This window comes from Ambystoma mexicanum, chromosome 2p (assembly GCF_040938575.1).
Source record: "Ambystoma mexicanum isolate Mex_15411 chromosome 2p, UKY_AmexF1_1, whole genome shotgun sequence".
Lineage (NCBI taxonomy): Eukaryota > Metazoa > Chordata > Amphibia > Caudata > Ambystomatidae > Ambystoma > Ambystoma mexicanum.
The window spans coordinates 1,070,347,377-1,070,367,398 of NC_090923.1; the positions used below are offsets into that span (position 1 = coordinate 1,070,347,377).

General features: G+C 47.6%; 1 protein-coding gene across 3 annotated transcripts in view; it reads left to right on the plus strand.

Annotated features, from left to right (window-relative positions):
- RTN3 (reticulon 3) overlaps positions 1-18,963 on the plus strand; it is a 344,971-nt gene extending 326,008 nt beyond the window's left edge. For 2 of the 3 annotated variants that reach the window (XM_069645003.1, XM_069645002.1), the window contains one exon: positions 16,723-16,960. In XM_069645003.1, coding sequence (XP_069501104.1) covers positions 16,723-16,768 — 46 coding nt within the window. In that variant the 3' untranslated portion in view covers positions 16,769-16,960. Of the gene's footprint in view, positions 1-16,722 lie in introns of all 3 variants that reach the window. The other variant, XM_069645001.1, reaches the window with a different exon arrangement.
- Positions 18,964-20,022: the final 1,059 nt, after the last annotated feature.

The window sequence follows — 20,022 nt, forward strand, 5'->3', positions numbered from 1 at the left end:
CCGACGGGAAAGTCTGGGGAGGACTCGTCGAAGCCAGCTAATGCTTCAACCAAGGCCAAGGCAACCAAGACGACGATTGCACCGTCAACTAAGGCAGCTACAAGCACTTGGTCTAAGTCAACGACGTCCACTGCGACTCTGGAAGAGAGCGGGTCCGGGAAAGAAGTGGCAGCGGTGTCCTTGCCCCCAAGGAGAGGTACAGTTGCGGAAGCAGCAGCTAAGGAACGGCACCAGGGAGAGACCAGGCAGTCGCAAGCCCAACAGCCTCCTGAGAGGGAGAAGGAAGCAGTACCACCTGTGGAGCCCCCAGGTATGTGGACTGGCAGGCTACTGAGGATAGACCGGAGCAGATCTACTCTAGCACTGACGAGGACAACAATCCTCACGAGGGGGGCTGCTCGGACCACGGAATGGGAGGACCTGAGGGAGGACCTCAGTCCCTGGTGCGAAAGAAGAGCCATTAGCCTGGCTCTTACTCCGTTGGCTCAGTTTACCCCTAGATCTAGGGTTGTGTCTGGACATTTTTGCCACCCTGCACACATTGGTCACCGAAATCCAGCAACGGATGCCTCCATTGGGGCTGGCACCTCCAGAAACTCAGACGGTAAACTCTCCTCTGCGGAATAGAAAGTCCAAGGGGAGTGCAGGGTCCTTGGCATCATCTGACCCCCCCCCCCACCACCACCTCGTCACGACAGGACTCCTACCGTAGCTCTGGATCCACACAAGGACAAGGGTCTGGACACCACTACCACGGCTACTGGTACTGATGAGGACGCCTATTTCATTGCAGCGAATGTGGAGAGACTGCACGTGGGTGATCCCCATAGGGTCTCCCCTGCAGATGAAGTTGGGTCTTTTCATTCGATCATCTCGAGGGCCTCTGAACTGTTTCCGTTAGACCCTGGGGAGACGGAGGGCTGGCTTCCTGTACCAACAACGCGAGACAAGGAGGAAGATAATGTCCATTCCTTTCCTGGAAGACATCTAGGAAGAGGGTCTATCCCTTATGAAGACTCCAAGTACAGCCCTGACAAAACGGGACGGGTTGGAAAAGTACAGGGTACCTGACTCTGTGCCCAAGATCTCAGCCCTCGCCGGAGTTGGTGGTCTCAGCCGTGGCTAGGAAGCGCTCAGTGCACCCGTCATTAGCAGCCATGGTACCTCCGGACCAGGAGGGGAAGATACTGGATGCAATGGGCAAGAGGATAATTTACACGGGCCACCTCTAGAGGGATGGGGAGCCCACACCAGACAGTTGCATGCCAGAGGCCTCTGGCAACTGGAGGAAAAGGACCTACACCAACGTCTTGGAACTTCGGGCCGTATTCTGGGCCTTAAAGTCTTTTCTGCCGTCATTGAAAGACAAGGTGGTGATAATCTTCAGACAACACCAAAACCATGTACTACATTCGGAAACAGGTGGGGAGTTTGGGGGGAGGGGGGTTGGTCCCCGGCACTCTCCAAAGAGGCCCAGGACTTGTGGCAGTGGGCATGTTTCTCGTTCAGTTTCACCTGGCGGGCGTCGAGAACACCATCGCAGAATCGCTTAGCAGGGAACTGTGTTCTTGCAACAAGTGGGAGCTTTGCCAGGACCAGGTGGATCTGCTGTTAGACAAATGGGGACGACCGCAGATCCATCTCTTTGCGACAGCAGCAAATACCAAGTGCCAGGGGTATGCCAGCAAGTTCCCTCAAACGAGGAGCTTAAGGGAAACCTTCTCCTTCCTGTGAGATGGATGGTTCCTGTACTTTCCCCCAACCTGCACCCCATCCCCATTTCCACTCAGCCTATGTGTAATCGACACACTCAAGACAGTGCCTCTGCTGGATGATGCTCATCGCCCTGGCGTGGCTGAGGCACATCTTGTATCCGGACTTAATAAGTCTGTCAGTGGCCCCGTCCATCAGGCTACCGCTGTTCTGACATTCCTGCCAGGTGGGGGTGGGGTGGTGATTCTCCAACACGACCCAGAGTCTCTGAACTGGAGGGCATGACTCCTGCAGCCCTAGAGTTTGGAAGATATGCTTTACCCTCAGAATGTAAGGACTTCCTGGCCAGGGCCAGACCTTGGTCAACGTTTAAGTGTTACAGACATAAATGAAGCGCTTCTCTGTGTGGTTCCAGACTCCTAAGATTACCTCTGTGTGTGTCAGGGCTCTGCAACTTCTGCCCTTCGGGGGGGGACTCCCAAGTCGGCCAAGCAGTGCTGCGCAACCTGTTTGTGAGTTTGTTACTGAGGTGAGAGTGTTTATTGATTCTGTTGAGCCTTGCCGTCTCCCATGGTGGTTTATGTACTGCTGTGTAATCGTTATTCATGAGCATGTGAATCCATGCCAGACCCCATGCTGGTGAAGGTTTAAGTTACTTGCCTGTAACAATTGTTCTTAAGCATGGGTCTGGCATGGATTCACATGCAAACCCTTCCCGCCTTCCCCTCTGTGGCACTTCTTGGTTCATGCTGCCACTTTACGTGCTTAACAAATCTGAAGATGACCACCAATGCTGGATCTTAGGAAGAGGACTGTCATTTGTTGGGGACAGTATGACCTAGAGGACAGTTATTGGTTTAGAGAAGAAATACAGTTTTAAAGTTACTGTTTTCTTTTACAGAGGATTCCCATGCTGACAGAATATTCACGCCAGATCTATGCTAGAGAACGGTGGATACAGGGAAGTAACTTAAATCATACCCAAGTAAAGGCTTGTAGCTTTGCTGTTGGGCACTTGAAAGATACTTGAGCATTGCCCATTGCATTGATGAGATATATCCAATTTCAAGATATGTTTGTATAGATAGTTGTCAAGACATGGATCACTAGAAGAAAAAGCAGTTTTCCAGCATTGGATCTTTCATGGATTCACATGCTGTGAATATTCCCCTTCGTCAGGCTGGGAAAACCCTGGTAACTTTAATATAGTAGTTTCCTATGGGAAAAAAGTTGATCCCTTGAGTGTCCCATCAACGTCGTTATGGGTGCTTTGGGCAGCACCAATGGGACGTTGAGTGTATAGCTCCGCCCCTCAGATTTCAACCGTCTTCCAAACCGTGGGATTACCTCGCATTCTCTCCCCAGAGAATTTCTTATTGTGAATTCTTTTTTTTCACTTCAGCTTTCGCTGTTTAGTCTTTCAAAAAGGAAAGGTGTTTTCCGGTCTCGTTATGGAATCCTCGGGTCTGAAAAAATCTTTGTTCAGTCCGTTTGAGACCTGCTGCCTCAAGAATGTATACTAGTGAGACAGGCATTCGGAATGCCTGTACTGTTTGTACCCTAATCATTCGGCTGAAAATTGCAGTATCTGTCAGGGGGTTCTCACAAAATACCCTTAAGGACAGGAACAGGCACCTAATTTGTTGGCTAAACGAGGGAGGTTATCCGGTGTTGGTCAGCGCATCATGTGGCGGCAGGGCTGCCACTCCATCAGACAGGTCGCCATTGCGCCAAAGTTCAAGATGGTAAGAGCCACTGCCAAAGAAACAGCGGACAGGTGAGCCTAGGCTGCCTTCAGTCAGGAAAAAAAACAAGCTTTTGTCCTTCACTAAAAGGCCTTTGTCAAGTACTGAGGGGTTGCAAATTCCCCCCTTCTCATGACACTTCTACATCACGCTCCGAAGAAGGGTTTGCACCTGCAAAAATCCGCTGACTTGGCTCACAAATCGTCGGCAGCGGATTAAGTCAAATCATGGCTTAAGTCTTCCTCCTCATCGGCAAAGATGTCTTCATCCAGGGAAAAAACATCACTCCTCATCAGCATCCCAGAAGTCCTCTTCCGGCCAGGAGTGTCGAAGCACAAATCCAGATAATCTAAGCCGTCTCCATCAGCGGTGGTACCGGTGACAAGACAGCGCCTACGATTAGTCTCCCGTTGATGACTATAGACTACTGGTTCTTCGATGAACAGTCGATGCCTGCTCTGTCGACAACCTTGTTAACAAAAGAAATCTCCAACACATACTTCCACTACAAGGCCAACTCAGCCTGAATTGACAACAGGAGTTTCGTCTCCCAAGGGAAAATCAAGGCACAAATCTGCGCCTACAGAACAACCTCTTTTCTAAAAGTCTCCAACCATACTACCAACCATACTACCAGAGACATCCATCAACATGAGATCACATCTGACTTTGAGCCACCTCCCTGCAACGAGCAGGCAGTTTTTGAATCGGATCCTGAGGAAGAAGGATCTGGAAAGAGTGGTTCTGAACCATCTGTTTTGGGCCTACAGCGAACAACGCAATCGCCTTCCCTCCCGTCCACATTAATGGGCTTGGGAGCTGTTCCACTTCAATATCCTTTTAAATCCTCAATCATTGCTTTCTATGCAAGTACTCTCCACTTTGCAAGTACTCTTGGGGCAATTAGACACCAGGCTCCCAATGCTTCAGTCTCCATCAGTCCGGCTGTTGTAAAGCCTGCAGATTGCCCTTCGCCAGAAGGATACTTCCGATACCTTACGAAACCAGGGTCTCGCCACAGAAAATCGTCCCCAGCTAGACCGCCTACCCCCCCCCGCCCCCCCTGCCCACCCCCGGGCATCCGGATCAAGCCCATCAGCCCCAGGAGCAGGCATCCAGACATTTACAAAAACCCCAGCAGCCCCAGCTAGGGGCTGTCTGGGTTCAGTCCTGGCGCCGTAGGCACCAGGCTCATAGACATTACTTACCTCATGCAGACCATGCTGAAAATAAATCCAAGCCAACGTGAGGCCTGGATGGGACTATTTTACTACAGGGACTATTTTTTACTTGGGTGTGGTCCTGGGGAACTTCTTTCCTGGGACTACTTTGGAGGCTATTTAAACCACGCCCAAACAGCAGCACATGCTTCGTGTTATTCTGCATCCAGCAGCGTGACTCTCACCGTGCCTGCAGCCAGCATCCAGTCTTCTGCCACGCCTGCCTCGAATCCGGAGCTCCTGGAATAAAGGGAAGAAAAGGACAAGGTTAGAAAACGAACTTATTTCAAATTCCTCACCTGATTCCGGATCCATTTCATCTCCCGACCTGGAGGTACATCAGTCCTGCACGTGTCGCTTCGCCAGCTCCAGCACGGCGCCATACTCGCCAGTTCTCACAGCATATTTCGATCTGGCACTGTCATCATTTCTTCGCTGTACTCCGGCACCTAGGGGCACAAGAATAACAAGGTGAGCCAAGGGAATCAACAAATACCTCTTACCACCATAGACTTACCTGATTTGCCACCGGCGATATTATTCTCCATATCTTCATATGCCGCATCTGTAAAGAGGGAGAAAAACAACGTTAACGCATGTAATAGTTACCGGACAGCGTTGAGTAACAGATTCTTACCTGAACGCCAGCAGCAGCTACGAGAGCACCTTCTCACGAACTCGGTTGCAATTTAAGAAAGGAAGGAGACAAGAGTGAACATCGGGCACATTGAACTCTTTGAACTTGATACTTACCAATCCCGTCTGGGACTTCAGAGTCAATGCTTACCGGAACTCTCCCAACGCCTTCAAACTAGTGAAGTAACTGGTATCTACGCGCCCATGCAAGACACGCAGGATGGAGAGCTCATCTTTTACAAACATAAGGGAAAATACTACTTCGGGTCCAGCAGACAAGACTTGGCGGACCAGTCCAGACTGTCCTCTCTGCACTATGCATCACGTTGACAGAGACTGCAGCTGTTCGGGTCCGATCGACACCCCTGTGGGGTCCAGGTGAGCGTAACATCAGGAGGAACGGAACTGGATGACTGGGACAGGACATTGCCCCACAGGACATCCTCTCCACTGTCTCCCAGGAAGGCAGACACTTGAGATACAGACCTGGACCAGGATTCGCCGGGTAGTCTGGCCCAACCAGCTCCCCCAATGACATAGGCGCATTCCATGCCAGGATGGCTAAAGCCTCCCGGAATTCAGTCTCACCCCGGAGGAAGGAAAGGATTGTTTCTTGTTCGACCACATGGGGGGGGTGGGGGGAGAGGCGGTTTGCTCAAGCCAATATTGGATCAAGTATGGCAGGAGGGTCTCGGTACGATGAAACACCCTTTTACGGACCAGCAGTCAAATGCTGCTTGGAAAAAAAAAAAATTCAAAGCTCCCGAATCCACTCCGAAGTGCTTTACATCGCAGCCAACACTGGAGTCTGTAGTGTTTGCGGCAGCTAGCAGTTAAACTCGCACCCAACAAAAGTGTGCCACTCCACCAGATAATGAGAACCGTAAGTTGGACGCTTTTTGGGAAGTAAGTCCTCACTATTGGAGCGACTACTGTGAAAGCTACCAACACTGCCATTGTTGCAAGGTATGACCGTGATATGTGGCACCATCTAGCTCCACTGTTGGACCACCTTCCAGAGCAGCAGAGGAAAGAAGCTATGCTTTTGGTGCGAGAGGGGGAGGAGGCATTGAAACATTGCATAAACACTGCTGTCGACCTGGCTTGAAGCAAATTAATGGGGTGGTTCTCGGGCGTCAAGCTTGGCTTCGCTGCACGGATTTCTGCCAGGAAGTTCAACACAAGGTCGTAGACCTGCCTTGTGAGGGTGAGAATCTTTTCGGGGAAAAGATTGATCGAAGCTCTGAAAACCATGAAAGCGGATTACAATACAGCAAGGTTCCTACAGCTCAGCAGGGCAGAAGATCTGTTCGCAGGTTTCGTTCCTTTTGTGGAGTCTCAGGAAACGTAAGATTTTCGGGTTCTCAAGACAAGGGATCCAGCAGATCCACCTACTTCCAAGGCTACAGGCGTTCCTTTAGAACCGCCCAACGCAACAAGGATTACCTAAGTCAAAGGAAACGGGGATCTTCCGCTTCACAAAGAGGCCGTCAAAGCACAACTATGACTGCCACATGGTCAGTGAGATGGGAGGGATGGTTGCGTTCCACCTCCAGCGAGTGGCGTTCAATATCCACAAACGGATGGGTACTAGATGCTATCCAATACGGCCACTTGTTGGAGTTCAAACATCTAACTCCCCATTCCTCCAGTAAAAACCTCTCGATCTCATCTTCAGATCTTGTCGAGAGATTAGTCTCATGCTAAAAAAAAGGGGCCAACGAGATAGTTACCCCATCAGCAAGAGGAAAGAGTACCTATTCCAGGTTTTTTGTGGTCAAGAAGCCAAACCGACAGTGGCGGCCCATTCTAGACCTGCACCTGCTAAACAAGAACCTAAAAAGCAAAAATTCAGGATGCTAACGTTGCAAGACGTTATAAGGGTGGTACAGCCTGAGGAGTTTTTAGCCTCTCTAGTACGCTTACTTTCGCACACCAATTCACCAAGTACCCGTGAATTCCTCAGATTCACAGTGGGCAACAGACATTTCCAGTTTCCTGTTCTCCCCTTTGGCCTAAAGTCTGTTCCCAGGACTTTCAGTGTCTAGCTCCCGTGGCAGCTTTCCTCTGGAGAAACTGCCACACGCTTACCCGTACCTGGACGACTGGTTGGTCAGGGGGACAATTTACCAGCAGAAGTTGGAGCCTCTCCATCACAATGCTCATTCTACAACGTCTAGGCTTTGCCATCAACTTCAGCAAATCCTATCTGACGCCCCCAAGGAATTTGGTCTTCCTGGGAGCGCACTTCTGAACAACCCACAATTAGATGAAATCCTCTGAAGAGAGGATAGATGGACTCTCGACTCTACACCAGGCAAATCTGTCACCTTCCGCTTGTAGGTCTCTCCTCAGCACCATGTCGTCAACCACCCCCCCCCCCCCCCCCCCCTCATTCCAAACTGCTGCCTCTATATGCAGCGTGCACAGGAATTTCTCACATCCAGGTGGTCCCAGATCCGGGGCTCCTGGTTGGACAAGATAGTCATCTCCCAGCCACTGGCAGATGCCCTACAGTGGTGGACTCATCCCTTCAACAACAAACTGGGCACGCCACTGGTGGAACCAGATTTTCGTTACACTATTGTGGCTGACGCCTCACAGATAGGATGGGGTTCTCATCTGGACCAGTTCCAATTCAAAGGCCTGCGGTTACCCATGGGGGCCTCCCTACAGATCAAAGTCCTAGAGCTGAGGGTGGTACACTGGGCTTTCAAATGTTTTCTCCCCTCTCATCAAGGGCTCGGTAATGAGGGTTCTCACCAACAATACGACTACCATGTTTTATCTGCGCAAGCAAGGTGGGGGGGACACACTCACAGATCCTATCCCAGCAAGCCCAAACCATCTGGCACTGGGCCATCCAGCACAAGATTCAGATTCTGTCTTTCGACCGGCCAGGGATGATTCAGAACAACCGTGCGGATACCCTTAGCAGGGACTCCTCTCAGACGCACAAGTGGCAACTGGACAGCTCCCAGGTGGCAAAGATCTTCGCGAATTGGGGCCTTCTCCCTTTAGACCTGTTCGCCAGCAGTTTGCCTGCACTGTCCCTCATCTGAACTCCTGAGGGGAAGCATTTGCTTTTTTCCTTGGACCAGGATGTTTGCCTGTGCGTTCCCTCCTGTTCACCTGATAAGGAACACAGTTCAAATGATTCACAAAATTATCCTAGTGGCCCCGTTCGGCCCAGGCAGACCTAGTTCTCTGCCCTGTGTCACTTGGTGGTGCACAACCTCTTCACCTGAGTTCCCAGCCGGATCTCCTACCTCTGAACAAGGGAATGGTATGGCATCCCAACCAAGGCTCCCTCAAGTTGTCTGCATGGCTCATGACTAATCTGAATTCAGAAACCTAAATTTCTGATGTTTGTTAATCTGCTTAGAATCACATGCTGTGCATAGTCCGACATCCAGTGGTCACTGCGGAGTTTTGCATTTTGTTTTTCGTAGTCGAAAAGGGGACGTCGACAAGGCGTGTCTAACACTATCCCTATAGTGATGTGCAGTGTACCCACAATCCCTCACGTGTCGAGGTCCCTCAGATTGTTTTTTTCCGCCCAGATATTGGTCACCTATACGAGGAGCTCCTCTAGAGACATTGCAAAAACTTTACTTGACCTTTGGTCGCCCTTAATTATTCATTTCTTCACCCCTCCTTCGTCGTCGTAGCTGCGAAGCTGTTCACTGCCGATCAAGATCTCCGGCGGTGCCTTCGACGGAAGAGGTTGTTTGGCGTTCGCCGAACACGTGGCCTGGCCTCGACGGCCAAATACAGTAGGGAGAGTGGGGTCGTGGGACATTATTGTTTCTCTTTGAGAATGCCTTTCCCTCGGTTGTTGTCACATGCAATCTGTTCCTCAGCTATGGAGAGGACACCCTTTAGGTTTTGCCCGCGTTGTAAGGGCAAGTTTACCTGGAAAGACCAGCATAACCGGTGTAACCGTTGCTTGCCTCTCGACCACAAAGAAGACGGCTGTGCGGCCTGTCATCTACTTAAGCCGAAGACTTTAAAAGACTGTAGGGTCAAAAGGTGGGTGGCCTACGCCATGTCTAGGTCTGACTCATCACCCACCGCCACCGCAAGTGACGAGGAATGTGACAACACGATGTCCATTTCGGAAGTCGTAGACCTCTCTAAGGAGCGTTCACGCTCATCGTCCGTCCCCGGCCCCGACAAACTCGGCTCACGCCCTGCTTATGGGGATGAACACCCCGGCGACAAGGACGCACACAGAAAACACTCCCATAAACACATAACCCATGGCTCTTCCTCGTCGAAGACGAAGCGGGCGTTAGTGCCAACGGAGATGCAGGTCCTACAGGCGGCCTCAGACCGTAAGTCTGAAGCCCCCCTCGCAACCGCATATGCGACCAACGACTGGGCTAACCCCTGATAAGGGCGCTACCACTAAACCGCTAGACGACGCGCACCACCAGAGAGCGCCCGTCGGCGTAGAGCAAGCGACGCCGGAGGTACCCTCGACAGACCGCTTAGTTGTCGAGAGCCTGACAAGGATCATTTCCACCGATAGCCTAAGACGGGTGACGAAAGATACGTCTGTTTTCGCTCTTGAGGCCCGGGAGACGCCAAAAAGACCAGAAGGAAGGCAGGAACCTCCCGCTCCGTCGAGAGGGACTCCTAGCCTACCGAAAGGCTTTTCTGAAGGCGAAGGAGACCTCTCTTCGACGTTATGGGATAGGTCGAAGTGTTTCCTAACGGAAGGCCCTCCCTTTCCTCCCCCTGACCGTTCAGGAGTGCCTCACGAAACCCTAGAGAGACTCCAGTTCTGTATGGACAGGTTTATGGAGACTCGGAACCTTCCAACACCTAAGAGATCAAGCGAGGGACCTCAGGAGGATCCCAGGGCCAAGTACCTCAGGTTGTTTGATCCACCCCAAGAAAATGTAGATTTATGTGACCTCACTGAAGAGGCAAGTTACGCAGATGCACAATGGAGAAAACTACGTGAGGACATTGTGGAGGTACCGGAACCCCTACGTACTCGCCTTCTAGCCACGTCGAATGAAGGGACTTTAGTCAACGAAAGCATCATCAAGAATACCCTGGATGCTGCAGAAATGGCCGGGCGTTCCCTAGTACAAGGAATCCTACTGAAACGCCATGTATGGCTACGTAATTCAGGCTTTAAACCGGAGACGCAAGCACCTCTTATTAACAAACCTATAGAAGATGCAAACCTCTTTGGTAAAGCGGTGGATGAGGCTTTAGAACCCGCAAAGTAAGAATTTGACACGATCAAGACGCTAGGTCAAATTTCAAGGCCTCCCAACAAACGTGGTTATGGCAATAAGCAGTTTTTCGAGGCCAACGCCAGCAGCAGCAATATTCTGCAGGTAACTGGTCCTCTAACCAAGGCACCAGTGGACAATATAACCAAAGAGGACAATGTTGTGGCAAGGGAAGAGGTTGGGGTCCCACCCCTAGAGGTTCCCAAGCCAACAACACCAAATGACTCGAAGATTCGGGTCCCCTCCCATGCTATGCCGGTTGGGGGCCAGTTAACATCCTTTCTTCCAGCATGGGAGGGTATAACATCAGACCGCTGGGTACTTTCAACCATAGCCCGCGGCTATTGTAGAGAGTTCAACAGATCCCCTACGTACAGACCCCCGAGGGGACGGCGCTTGTCACCGGAACACCTCGCCATCCTTCTTCAAGAAGTGGACCAACTACTAGAAAAAGGAGCCATACAGGTCGTGCCTCTATCCCATGTAACGGAAGGTATTTATTCAGTGTACTTCCTTGTACCCAAAAAGGACTTAACCATGCGCCCTGTACTAGATTTACGCCCTACGAACAAATTTGTCAAACCTCAAAAGTTTCGTATGGTGACTCTACAGGAGGTAATCCCCCTGCTTTCTCAGGGAGATTACATGACAACACTGGACATGAAAGATGCATACTTTCATATTTTAATGTTGCCAGCGCACAGGAAATACCTCAGGTTCATGATATAGGGCAAACACTACCAGTTCAGAGTGCTACCCTTCAGCATAGCATCAGCGCCAAGAGTATTCACGAAAGTACTGGCAGTGGCAACTGCCCACCTGCGCAGGTTTTCCATCCCAGTATACCCTTATCTCGACGATTGGCTCATAAAAGGGGATTCTTACGAAACATGCTGCGCAAATACCCAAAAGACTGTAGACCTTTTGTTTCAACTGGGCTTCTCCATCAACGGGAAGTCCAGCTTAGACCCCAGCCAGATCAAACAATTCCTAGGGGCTCTAATTCAAACAAAGGACGGGCTTGTCTTCCCCACCGAGGGTCCAAAACATGCTGTTTCAGATCCCTCAGTATGTGGCCGGTTGAGAGGTGACGGTACGCAAAGCAAATACGTTTACTAGGAATGATGGGGTCATGTATTTATTTCGTACAACACGCGTGCTTGCGCCCAATGCAAGAGTGGCTCAACAGCCAGTGGTGTCAGGCCAGCGGACAATGGGACGATAAAGTGGTGGTCTCGCAGGCCCTGGTTCTCTCGCTACGGTGGTGGTGGTCGTCGAAGGAAAACCTGGTAATGGGGAAACCATTTGCCACCCCCGCAGTGGAAGCCACTCTGACCACAGACTCATCCCTCACAAGATGGGGGGGGGGGGGGGCTCACCTATCCCATCAGACTGCTCAGAGTCTGGACTCCGAGTGTAGCATCCAAGCACATAAACTTACTGGAGCTACAAGCTGTGTTCAAGGCACTGAAAGCCTTCCAGGCACTCCTATAAGGGAAGACAGTGATGGTCCTCATGGATAGCACCACAGCCATGTACTATCTCAACAAGCAGAGGGGGGGCACTCGCTCTCCAGGACTGTCCAAGCTGTCCCAGAACATCTGGAAGTGGGCTGTCAAACACATGTTCCTACTGTCACAACATGTACCAGGGGAACTCAATCTGCTAGCAGACTAACTCAGCAGAGACTTCCCTCTGGCGGTTACACGAAGACATCGTCTTCGTCTTCACACAATGGGGATTCCCAGAAATAGACCTGTTCGCAACTCTGGAGAACTCAATGCCAAGATTACGCCTCCAGGGACCCCCAGAACCAATCCAAGGGGAATGGTCTATCGATACCATAGTCAGGGAAATGTGTTTACGCTACCAGACCTCCGTCCCCTATCCCCCCGCCCGACTCCCCTTGTCAACAAGATAGTGCACAAGATGCACCAGGAACAAGTTACCATGATACTGGTGGCCCCTATGTGGGCCAGACAACCTTGGTTTGCTCACTTGATGGAGAGTTCCCTATCCCCTCCAGTGAAACTTCCCTGCCCGTACAACATGCTGTCACAGGACAAGGGCAGGACACTACATCCATGCCCTCAGACCATGAATTTAGCAGCCTGGCCCCTGAGATCATAGAATTTGGACATTTACAACTCCCGCAGAGATGCATGGACATTCTCAGGGAGGCTAGAAAGCCTAACACTCGTCACTGTTATTCTAGCAAATGGAAGAGATTTGTCAACTGGTGTAGGGGAAGGAGCATCAACCCAGTTGACTGCTCTCCCACACAAATTGTTCTGTACCTGACTCGCCTACTAGACTACTAGACTAGGCTTGGTGTTTAACTCTATTAAAGTCCATTTAGCTGCACTTTCCGCGTACACCACTTCCCAACTTAGTGTCATGGTGGAAAGTCCCAGTTATTAAATCCTTTATGGAAGGAGTGAAGAGGATACACCCTCCCATAGCTAACCCCGCTCCCAGATGGGACCTAAATGTGGTACTAACCAGGCTCATGGGGTCTCCCTTTGAACCCATGCACAAAGCAACACTTAAAGACCTCACTCTTAAGATTTCTTTTCTAATAGCTATCACACCCATTAGGAGAGTAAGTGAACTACAAGCGCTCTCTGTACTAGACCCCTTTGTTACAGTTCACAAAGATAAGGTCGTTCTACGCACACAACCTAGGTTTGCACCAAAATGTATCTCTAAATTTCATGTCAACCAGTCAATATAACTACCAATGTTCTTTCAAAATCCTTTAAACTTAGGTGAGAAGAGCCTGCATACACTGGATGTTCGCAGAGCAGTGATGTTTTATATGGAAAGAACTAGACCATTGAGAAAGACTAATCGGTTCTTTGTCTCGGTGGCAGCAGGAAGAGAAGGAGATGCAGTTTCGAAATCCACTATTTCTAGATGGATTGTACAATGCATCACTGTGTTACATTCTTGCTAAGAGAACTACCCTTCAAGCCAAGAGCACACTCCACTCGTGGCACCGGGGCTTTCATTGCAAATGTCCCTCTTGAGTCCATTTGCAAAGCGGCAACCTGGAGTTCTGTTCACACCTTTACAAAACACTACTGTCTAGATGCCCACTCTAGATCTGATGATTCCCAGGTGGGACAAGCAGTATGAAGACATCTCTTCTCTACTGTTCCTTCTCACAACCCACCTCCAACTCCGGGTACTGCTCGCTAGTCTATGCACAGCATGTGATTCTAAGCAGATTAACAAACATTAGAAGACACTGCATTACTTTCTGTAGAAGCATTTCTGATGGTTGTATCTGCTTAGATTCACACGCGCCCACCCTTCTTCCCCGCTCGGATGGAAGGAACATAGACTTTTTTCTATATCTCTTTTCTGTACTCACTCATGACTAATAGGCTCCCTCAGGGCAGAAAAAATACAGAGGGACCTCGACGTGTGAGGGATTGTGGGTACACTGCACGTCACTATAGGGATAGTGTTACAGACACGCCTTGTCAACGTCCCCTTCAACTACGAAAAACAAATTGCATTACTCCGCCGTGACCACGGGATGTCGGACTATGCACAGCATGTGAATCTAAGCAGATACAGCCTTCAGAAATGCTTTTACGGTAAGTAATGCGTTGTCATACCTCAGGAATGTTACCACATTTTGGCTGCAGCAAGGACTCTGTCTAACTAGATATACCCGTAAATGGAAAAGATTTTGTTTGGTGTGCGCAACAGCCTAACCTACAGCCATTGCGTGTTACTTCTCAACAACTCCCTTCTTACCATTTGTTAGCAAAAGATGGTCTCGCAATATCTTCTAACGAGGTTAACCTAGCAGCGATATCAAGATTCACACGGACAAGAACTTCTACCCGGCTTTACAGCGACAGATTAATTAAGCTCTTCTTAAGGCACTTTTCAGAACTTTTCCCCCCCAAGGAAAATGCTTTCTCCCGTTTGGAGCCTCAACCTTGTTCCAACAGCCATCATGAAACCACTGTTTGAGCCTATGTCGACAGCTGCCATCAAATTTCTCAATTGGAAGGTGATTTTTCTAGTGGCGATTAAGTCCTCCAGATGAGTATCGCAACTGCAGGCTCTGGTCATTGATACACCATATCTACGCTTCATGAAGGACAGGGTTCTTCTCAATACAAATCCACATTTCATTCTGAAGATTACTTCGGATTTTCATAAACACTACAATCAACCTACCAACCTTTTTTCCTAATGCTACTACTCCAGCTGAAGAAGCTTTACATTCCTTGAACGTCAAGAGCTTTGACGTACTAGCTAGATCGCACCAAGTCATTCAGATCCTCCAAGAAACTCATTGTGGCTTTCGGCCCTTCCAATAAAGGTAGGCCGATTTTTCAAAATAAGGCATCGCGCGCTGGGTGGCTGCTAGTATATCTTTCTGCCATGCAAAAGCCACTACAATTAGCTCCCAGAGCTCATTCTACAAGGTCCACGGCAGCCTCAGCAGCTCTACGGGTGGGCATACCAATCAGAAATTTTCCAAGCAGCAACGTGGGCAGTGCCCCACACCTTCACCAGCCACTACTGTCTGCATCAACATGCTGAAGATGTACAGGTGAGACGAGCAGTGCTCCAACGCCTGTTCCAGTAAGATGCGGCTACTAGCAGCCGACAGAGAACACAAGACAAGGTCCAGTTAATAAAACCAAACCCAAAAAGTTTTTACTGTGGTGTGGACTCCAGTTCTATTCATAAATGAGGACTAGAACAAGGCTGTGACTGAAGACAGAAGGATAGAGCGAAACAGAAGTACTATCCCTGCCTACTGTGCACTCTCAGCTAGGTTGCTGTGTTACAACGCCTGTCTAATAGTGACAGAATAAGAATGAAATTACCAACTTCTATGGTGTGTAATACATTCAACCTTGTGAGTCCCACACTCGCAAGGTTGAATGTATTACACATTTCTATTCCTTATCTTTTATGATACAGATGTGTGTTGCCTAATCTTATTGTGTGAACATTATCTACTAAGGGCAATACCCTGTCAATTTTGTAGAAATTGCCCCATTGTTTGGTTATAATCCAGTAAGATGAGCCCTGCAGCTTCTGTGGTTTTGGCTCTACTCCTCTTTATTGCCTTAAGGTTATATGCTTCTCTTTTTGTCATATTACTGAAGTTTTACGTCCTGTTTTGCCCGATATGCACCTCCAAGCATTTCTAGTGGTACAAAGTCTATTCACAGCATGTGAATCCATTAAAGATCCAATGCTGGAGAAGGGAGTAGTTTCTTACCTGTAACTCCATTTCTCCAGCATTGGTATCTTTCATGGAATGACATGCGCCCTCCAGCCTTCCCCCTCAGGCAAACCCCCTTCCTAGGACATCATCCTTTTGAAGAGGTTAAAATCTAAGGGGAAGCCGCAGGGGCAGAGCCATACACTCGACTTCCCATTGCTACTGCCCAAAGCACCCGTAACGTGATTGGGACACCCAAGGTGTCAATGTTTTTTTCCCCATAGGAAAACAACTATATTAAAGTAATCAGGGTTTTCCCAGCCTGACGGGGGAATACTCAAAGCATGGGAATCCATGAGATACCAACGCTGGAGAAATGGAGTTACAGGTAAGAAACTACTCGCTTATTACACATCTTTGCCATATCATTGCTCATTCCTCCACAAGAAGAGGAACGGTATTGTGCTGAAACCAGTGCACAACATGTGAATATATATCACAATTGAGCTGCAACAGGATAATTTTGCTTGCCTGTATCAATTGTTTTTCACATTGATAAACGAACATTTGAGCAACTGTAACTATACATCAGATAAAGGGTTGCTATCTGTATACTAATTGCACAGAGATACTGAGCCTCAAACACCATTGTGAAGGTGGTGGGAGTGTTTGGTTCAATGTTCTAATCATTTGAGACTGATCTGTGCCCCAAATTCGGACTTAAGAAAAATCAGGCTGCATTTTCCTAATCTAGACTGGTTAGATAGCTGGTCCATGCATATCCTATCAATATGCAAAACTATTGCTGCACAGAAGGGTCTTTCATCTTGGTACAGAGGCTGAGGAATAAGTGGCTTGGGAGTAAAATAGTCAATGATTAACATGTTGCCTCTTCTGGAAAAATTGCTTTTTCAGTTCATTAATAATAATGGATTCTTTCTTGCTTTTTCCAGAGTCCATGCAAAATTACCCGGACTGGCAAAAAAGAAGGCAGAGTAACCACCTTTTGGAAGAGGGATGTTTGGAGAAGGGGCAGGGCAGGCCAGAACTGGACATTACTAAATTCATTCCCCTGTCATCTCACTTGTGTTCTGTGCTTGAACTGCTGATTTGGTCCAGGACTAAAACCTAGTGTCACTTTTGAGATGAACTATGGCAGGAAGTTGAGGATTGTCTAAAGTGGTGTTTTTTGAGGTGGGGCAAAAAGTATTGACCTTTCCATTTGCATGCTTCTGCTTGCTTTAATGCCTTTGCTTCCAGTCTTTGAGTGGTTATATTTAAGGTAAAGGTTCCATTGAAATGAAATGCTGATCAGTGCACCATCGATTTTTCAAAATCTGCAACAGAGTGGACAGTTGACACTGGCCACCAAATTCACAAACATGTGAGTTTTGGTCAAGGTTTCATGCCAGAAAATGTCATCACACATGGTTTGCCTAATTTGGGACAAACCATATTTTTGTCTTTATGCACCAGCCAAAATGTGTTTTCAGCCTTTCAAACTCTTGGTAACCAATGTTAAAACTGCCATAAGCTTGGAAGCGAAAGGAGCTTGGACAGAAAGAAGACTGCCATGGACATAACCAAAGATCATGGTAAAATAATGCAGAAGAAATATGGCATTAAATGCATTTGCAAACAATCTTCAAGGGTGGTAACCTAAAGCACACTTTTGTGTCCATATTTTCTCATTTGCCCAAGTGCAAAGAAATAATTTAATTAGCAGTAAAATAATTTGATGTACTAACACTTGTAATCCTTGTTCCCGCTTATTGGGTCTACCTCAATTTGCAAGATGGTAATTTATCAGCTGTAAAGATAGACTAGGGTGGCCCGAAAGGATCCTTCCATCTTCTCTTCCGAAGGCTGCTCCTGCCAACTTAGTACATATATTTTCCTTTACGCTCCCCTATCCCAGGCTAATTCTCAGTACATTCTTCTACAAATAAATTCCCACACTTTTGTATTTAATGAAGGGATGTTTTGTTTTCCTCATAGTTGTGAATTTTAAGTCTTTAACTGCTGTAATGTTTTTTTTATTGGAAAAGGACTGAAAAAACATGTTCATCTTGCAAGTCTTTAGTTCTCATCCTGTCTTTTCGTTTGTAGTGGGTGCTGCAGGTGTTTAAGATTTGAAACGTGTAGGGGTAAACAAATACATCCACATCCTTTTCACACACGCTGTGGGTGGCTAAGCAAAGATCCCTTACAGGGAAATTCTGGCACAGATGTGAAACCTTGTTTTCGACTGGCAATCTTTGATTTTGGTTTTCATTGGAGTCCTAAGTGTTGAGGTGGTTTAATTTCCCCTTTAATGTGAGCAGCACTTGGAGCTGCTGCCCCAAACTTTATATTTGTATTTGGTAACCATTATGATTTTTTGGGATTGTGCCCACTGGTAGGCTTAGTTTTGGTAAAGGTGAGAGGTGATATTGTATGTGTTTGAAAGATAAGAAGTTCACTGCTTGTCATCACAATGAAATTACCTCACGATAGACCGAGTGTAGTACGTTAGTTGAGTGATTGCTGCAACCATTTGAGAAGTTGCATGCTTTATATTGCAGGTTGTTACTAAAACTGTGCAAGACTACCATGATGAATGAACTACGATGGTAGATCCATTTTAGTGGTGTGAAAGGGTTTGGTGACTTTAGTTTTGTGTGAATGTATCAAAGCTCCAATTAAAGCAATTCTGTGATTCCCACTTGTTCTAGAACGATTTTCAGGTGATTGTTTCCAGAGAACACGTTAAAGCTTACCCTGTAGCCTCACCCCATCTCAGTATTTACTTCTAGGCAAAAGCTATTTCTGGCCCAGTGGCTACCAGTTCACTGCCCTGTTCTCTTCTCCATAATTCCTAATGGAAGAAATGCACTGATGGGCCTCTATAAACTCTGGTGATCTTTCTTCAGCACTGGAAATCATGTGCCCAGCTCTTAAGCCTGTTCTGGTACTGCTGTCAAATGTTTCATAAGGTATATCTGCACCAGGCTGTTTTTCTTTTTTTAGATAATTGATTAAAGTACAAGAACAAAATTCCTGTTACTAATGAAGCTTTTTGTGCGCATCTGTAACCTACAAGTTTGTGTCGCAGAAAGTGCAGTGGCAGCACTACATGGAGCTGCAGAAGTTTCGGTTTCCTGTAAAGTTAAAAATAATTCATGTGCTATTAATAAAAACCAGTACCAACTGGCTGTTGTCTCTGGCTTGTTTGTGAATATTCCAGCCCCATCCACTTTGCATAACCACAGTGCTTAGAACTGACCCAATTTTATCTAATTCAAAGGGATTTGGACTGATAGTCCTACTGTTGGGATGACTTCTGTATCCACTTTGCATAACCACAGTGCTTAGAACTGACCCAATGTTATCTAATTCAAAGGGATTTGGACTGATAGTCCTACTGTTGGGATGACTTCTGTTATATAGTAAACATGTCATTTAACCGCAATTAGTCCATTGTGCAAGTCGTTCCATGATTCCAGCTCTGCCAAAACAGCTCTTGTCAAAAACCAATTGGCATTGTGAATGGTTATCAGCCGCAACCAGCAGTCTTCTTTTCTTGGACAGCTGGAGCCCTTAGCTGCAAAAGGATTTTAAGAGTTTAGAAGGGGGGATGGGGCGGAGACTGTCAGCCATTTAATCTACTCTACATGCATTTGTTTAATTGTTACGGTACATAATTCAAGCATTAAATTGTATGATTACAGCAAATGCACATCACTACTTCGGTAACACCAAGATTTAAACATGTAAAAGCCTGCTATGTATTGTATTTGTTGTAGCTTTTATTCTATTGGAATTTGGAAACCATAAACGTCCAAAATAGTACTTTCTTGCAAAGTAAAAACATGAAACATGCCATCAAGTAAGCAGAAAGCCGAGTGGTTGTCCCATTCTTGATCACTCTTTAATAAAAGAATTGGTTTAAAGTATTGCAACTCTTTGCTTTCTTGATTCACACCGTTCCATCCCGACCTGTAGGTTCCACGTTGGTGTAAGCCCCCAAAACCTGCTTAAATTGGATTAAGGAAAGCACTTTTATTCCAGGATGCCCAGATTGTTTATTGCCCTTCATAGCAGTGTGAATTGTCCTTTTATAAGCAACTGAAGATATGGGTGTTAACTAGACAAGTGTCTGTTCCAGTCCATGCTCAGTCCTACAGTCAGTGCCAAGAAGCCAACTTATTGATTCTAGTTTGCACAAGATAAATGTGCTCAAGGACGTCTGCTTTTTAGACTCTTCTGGGATC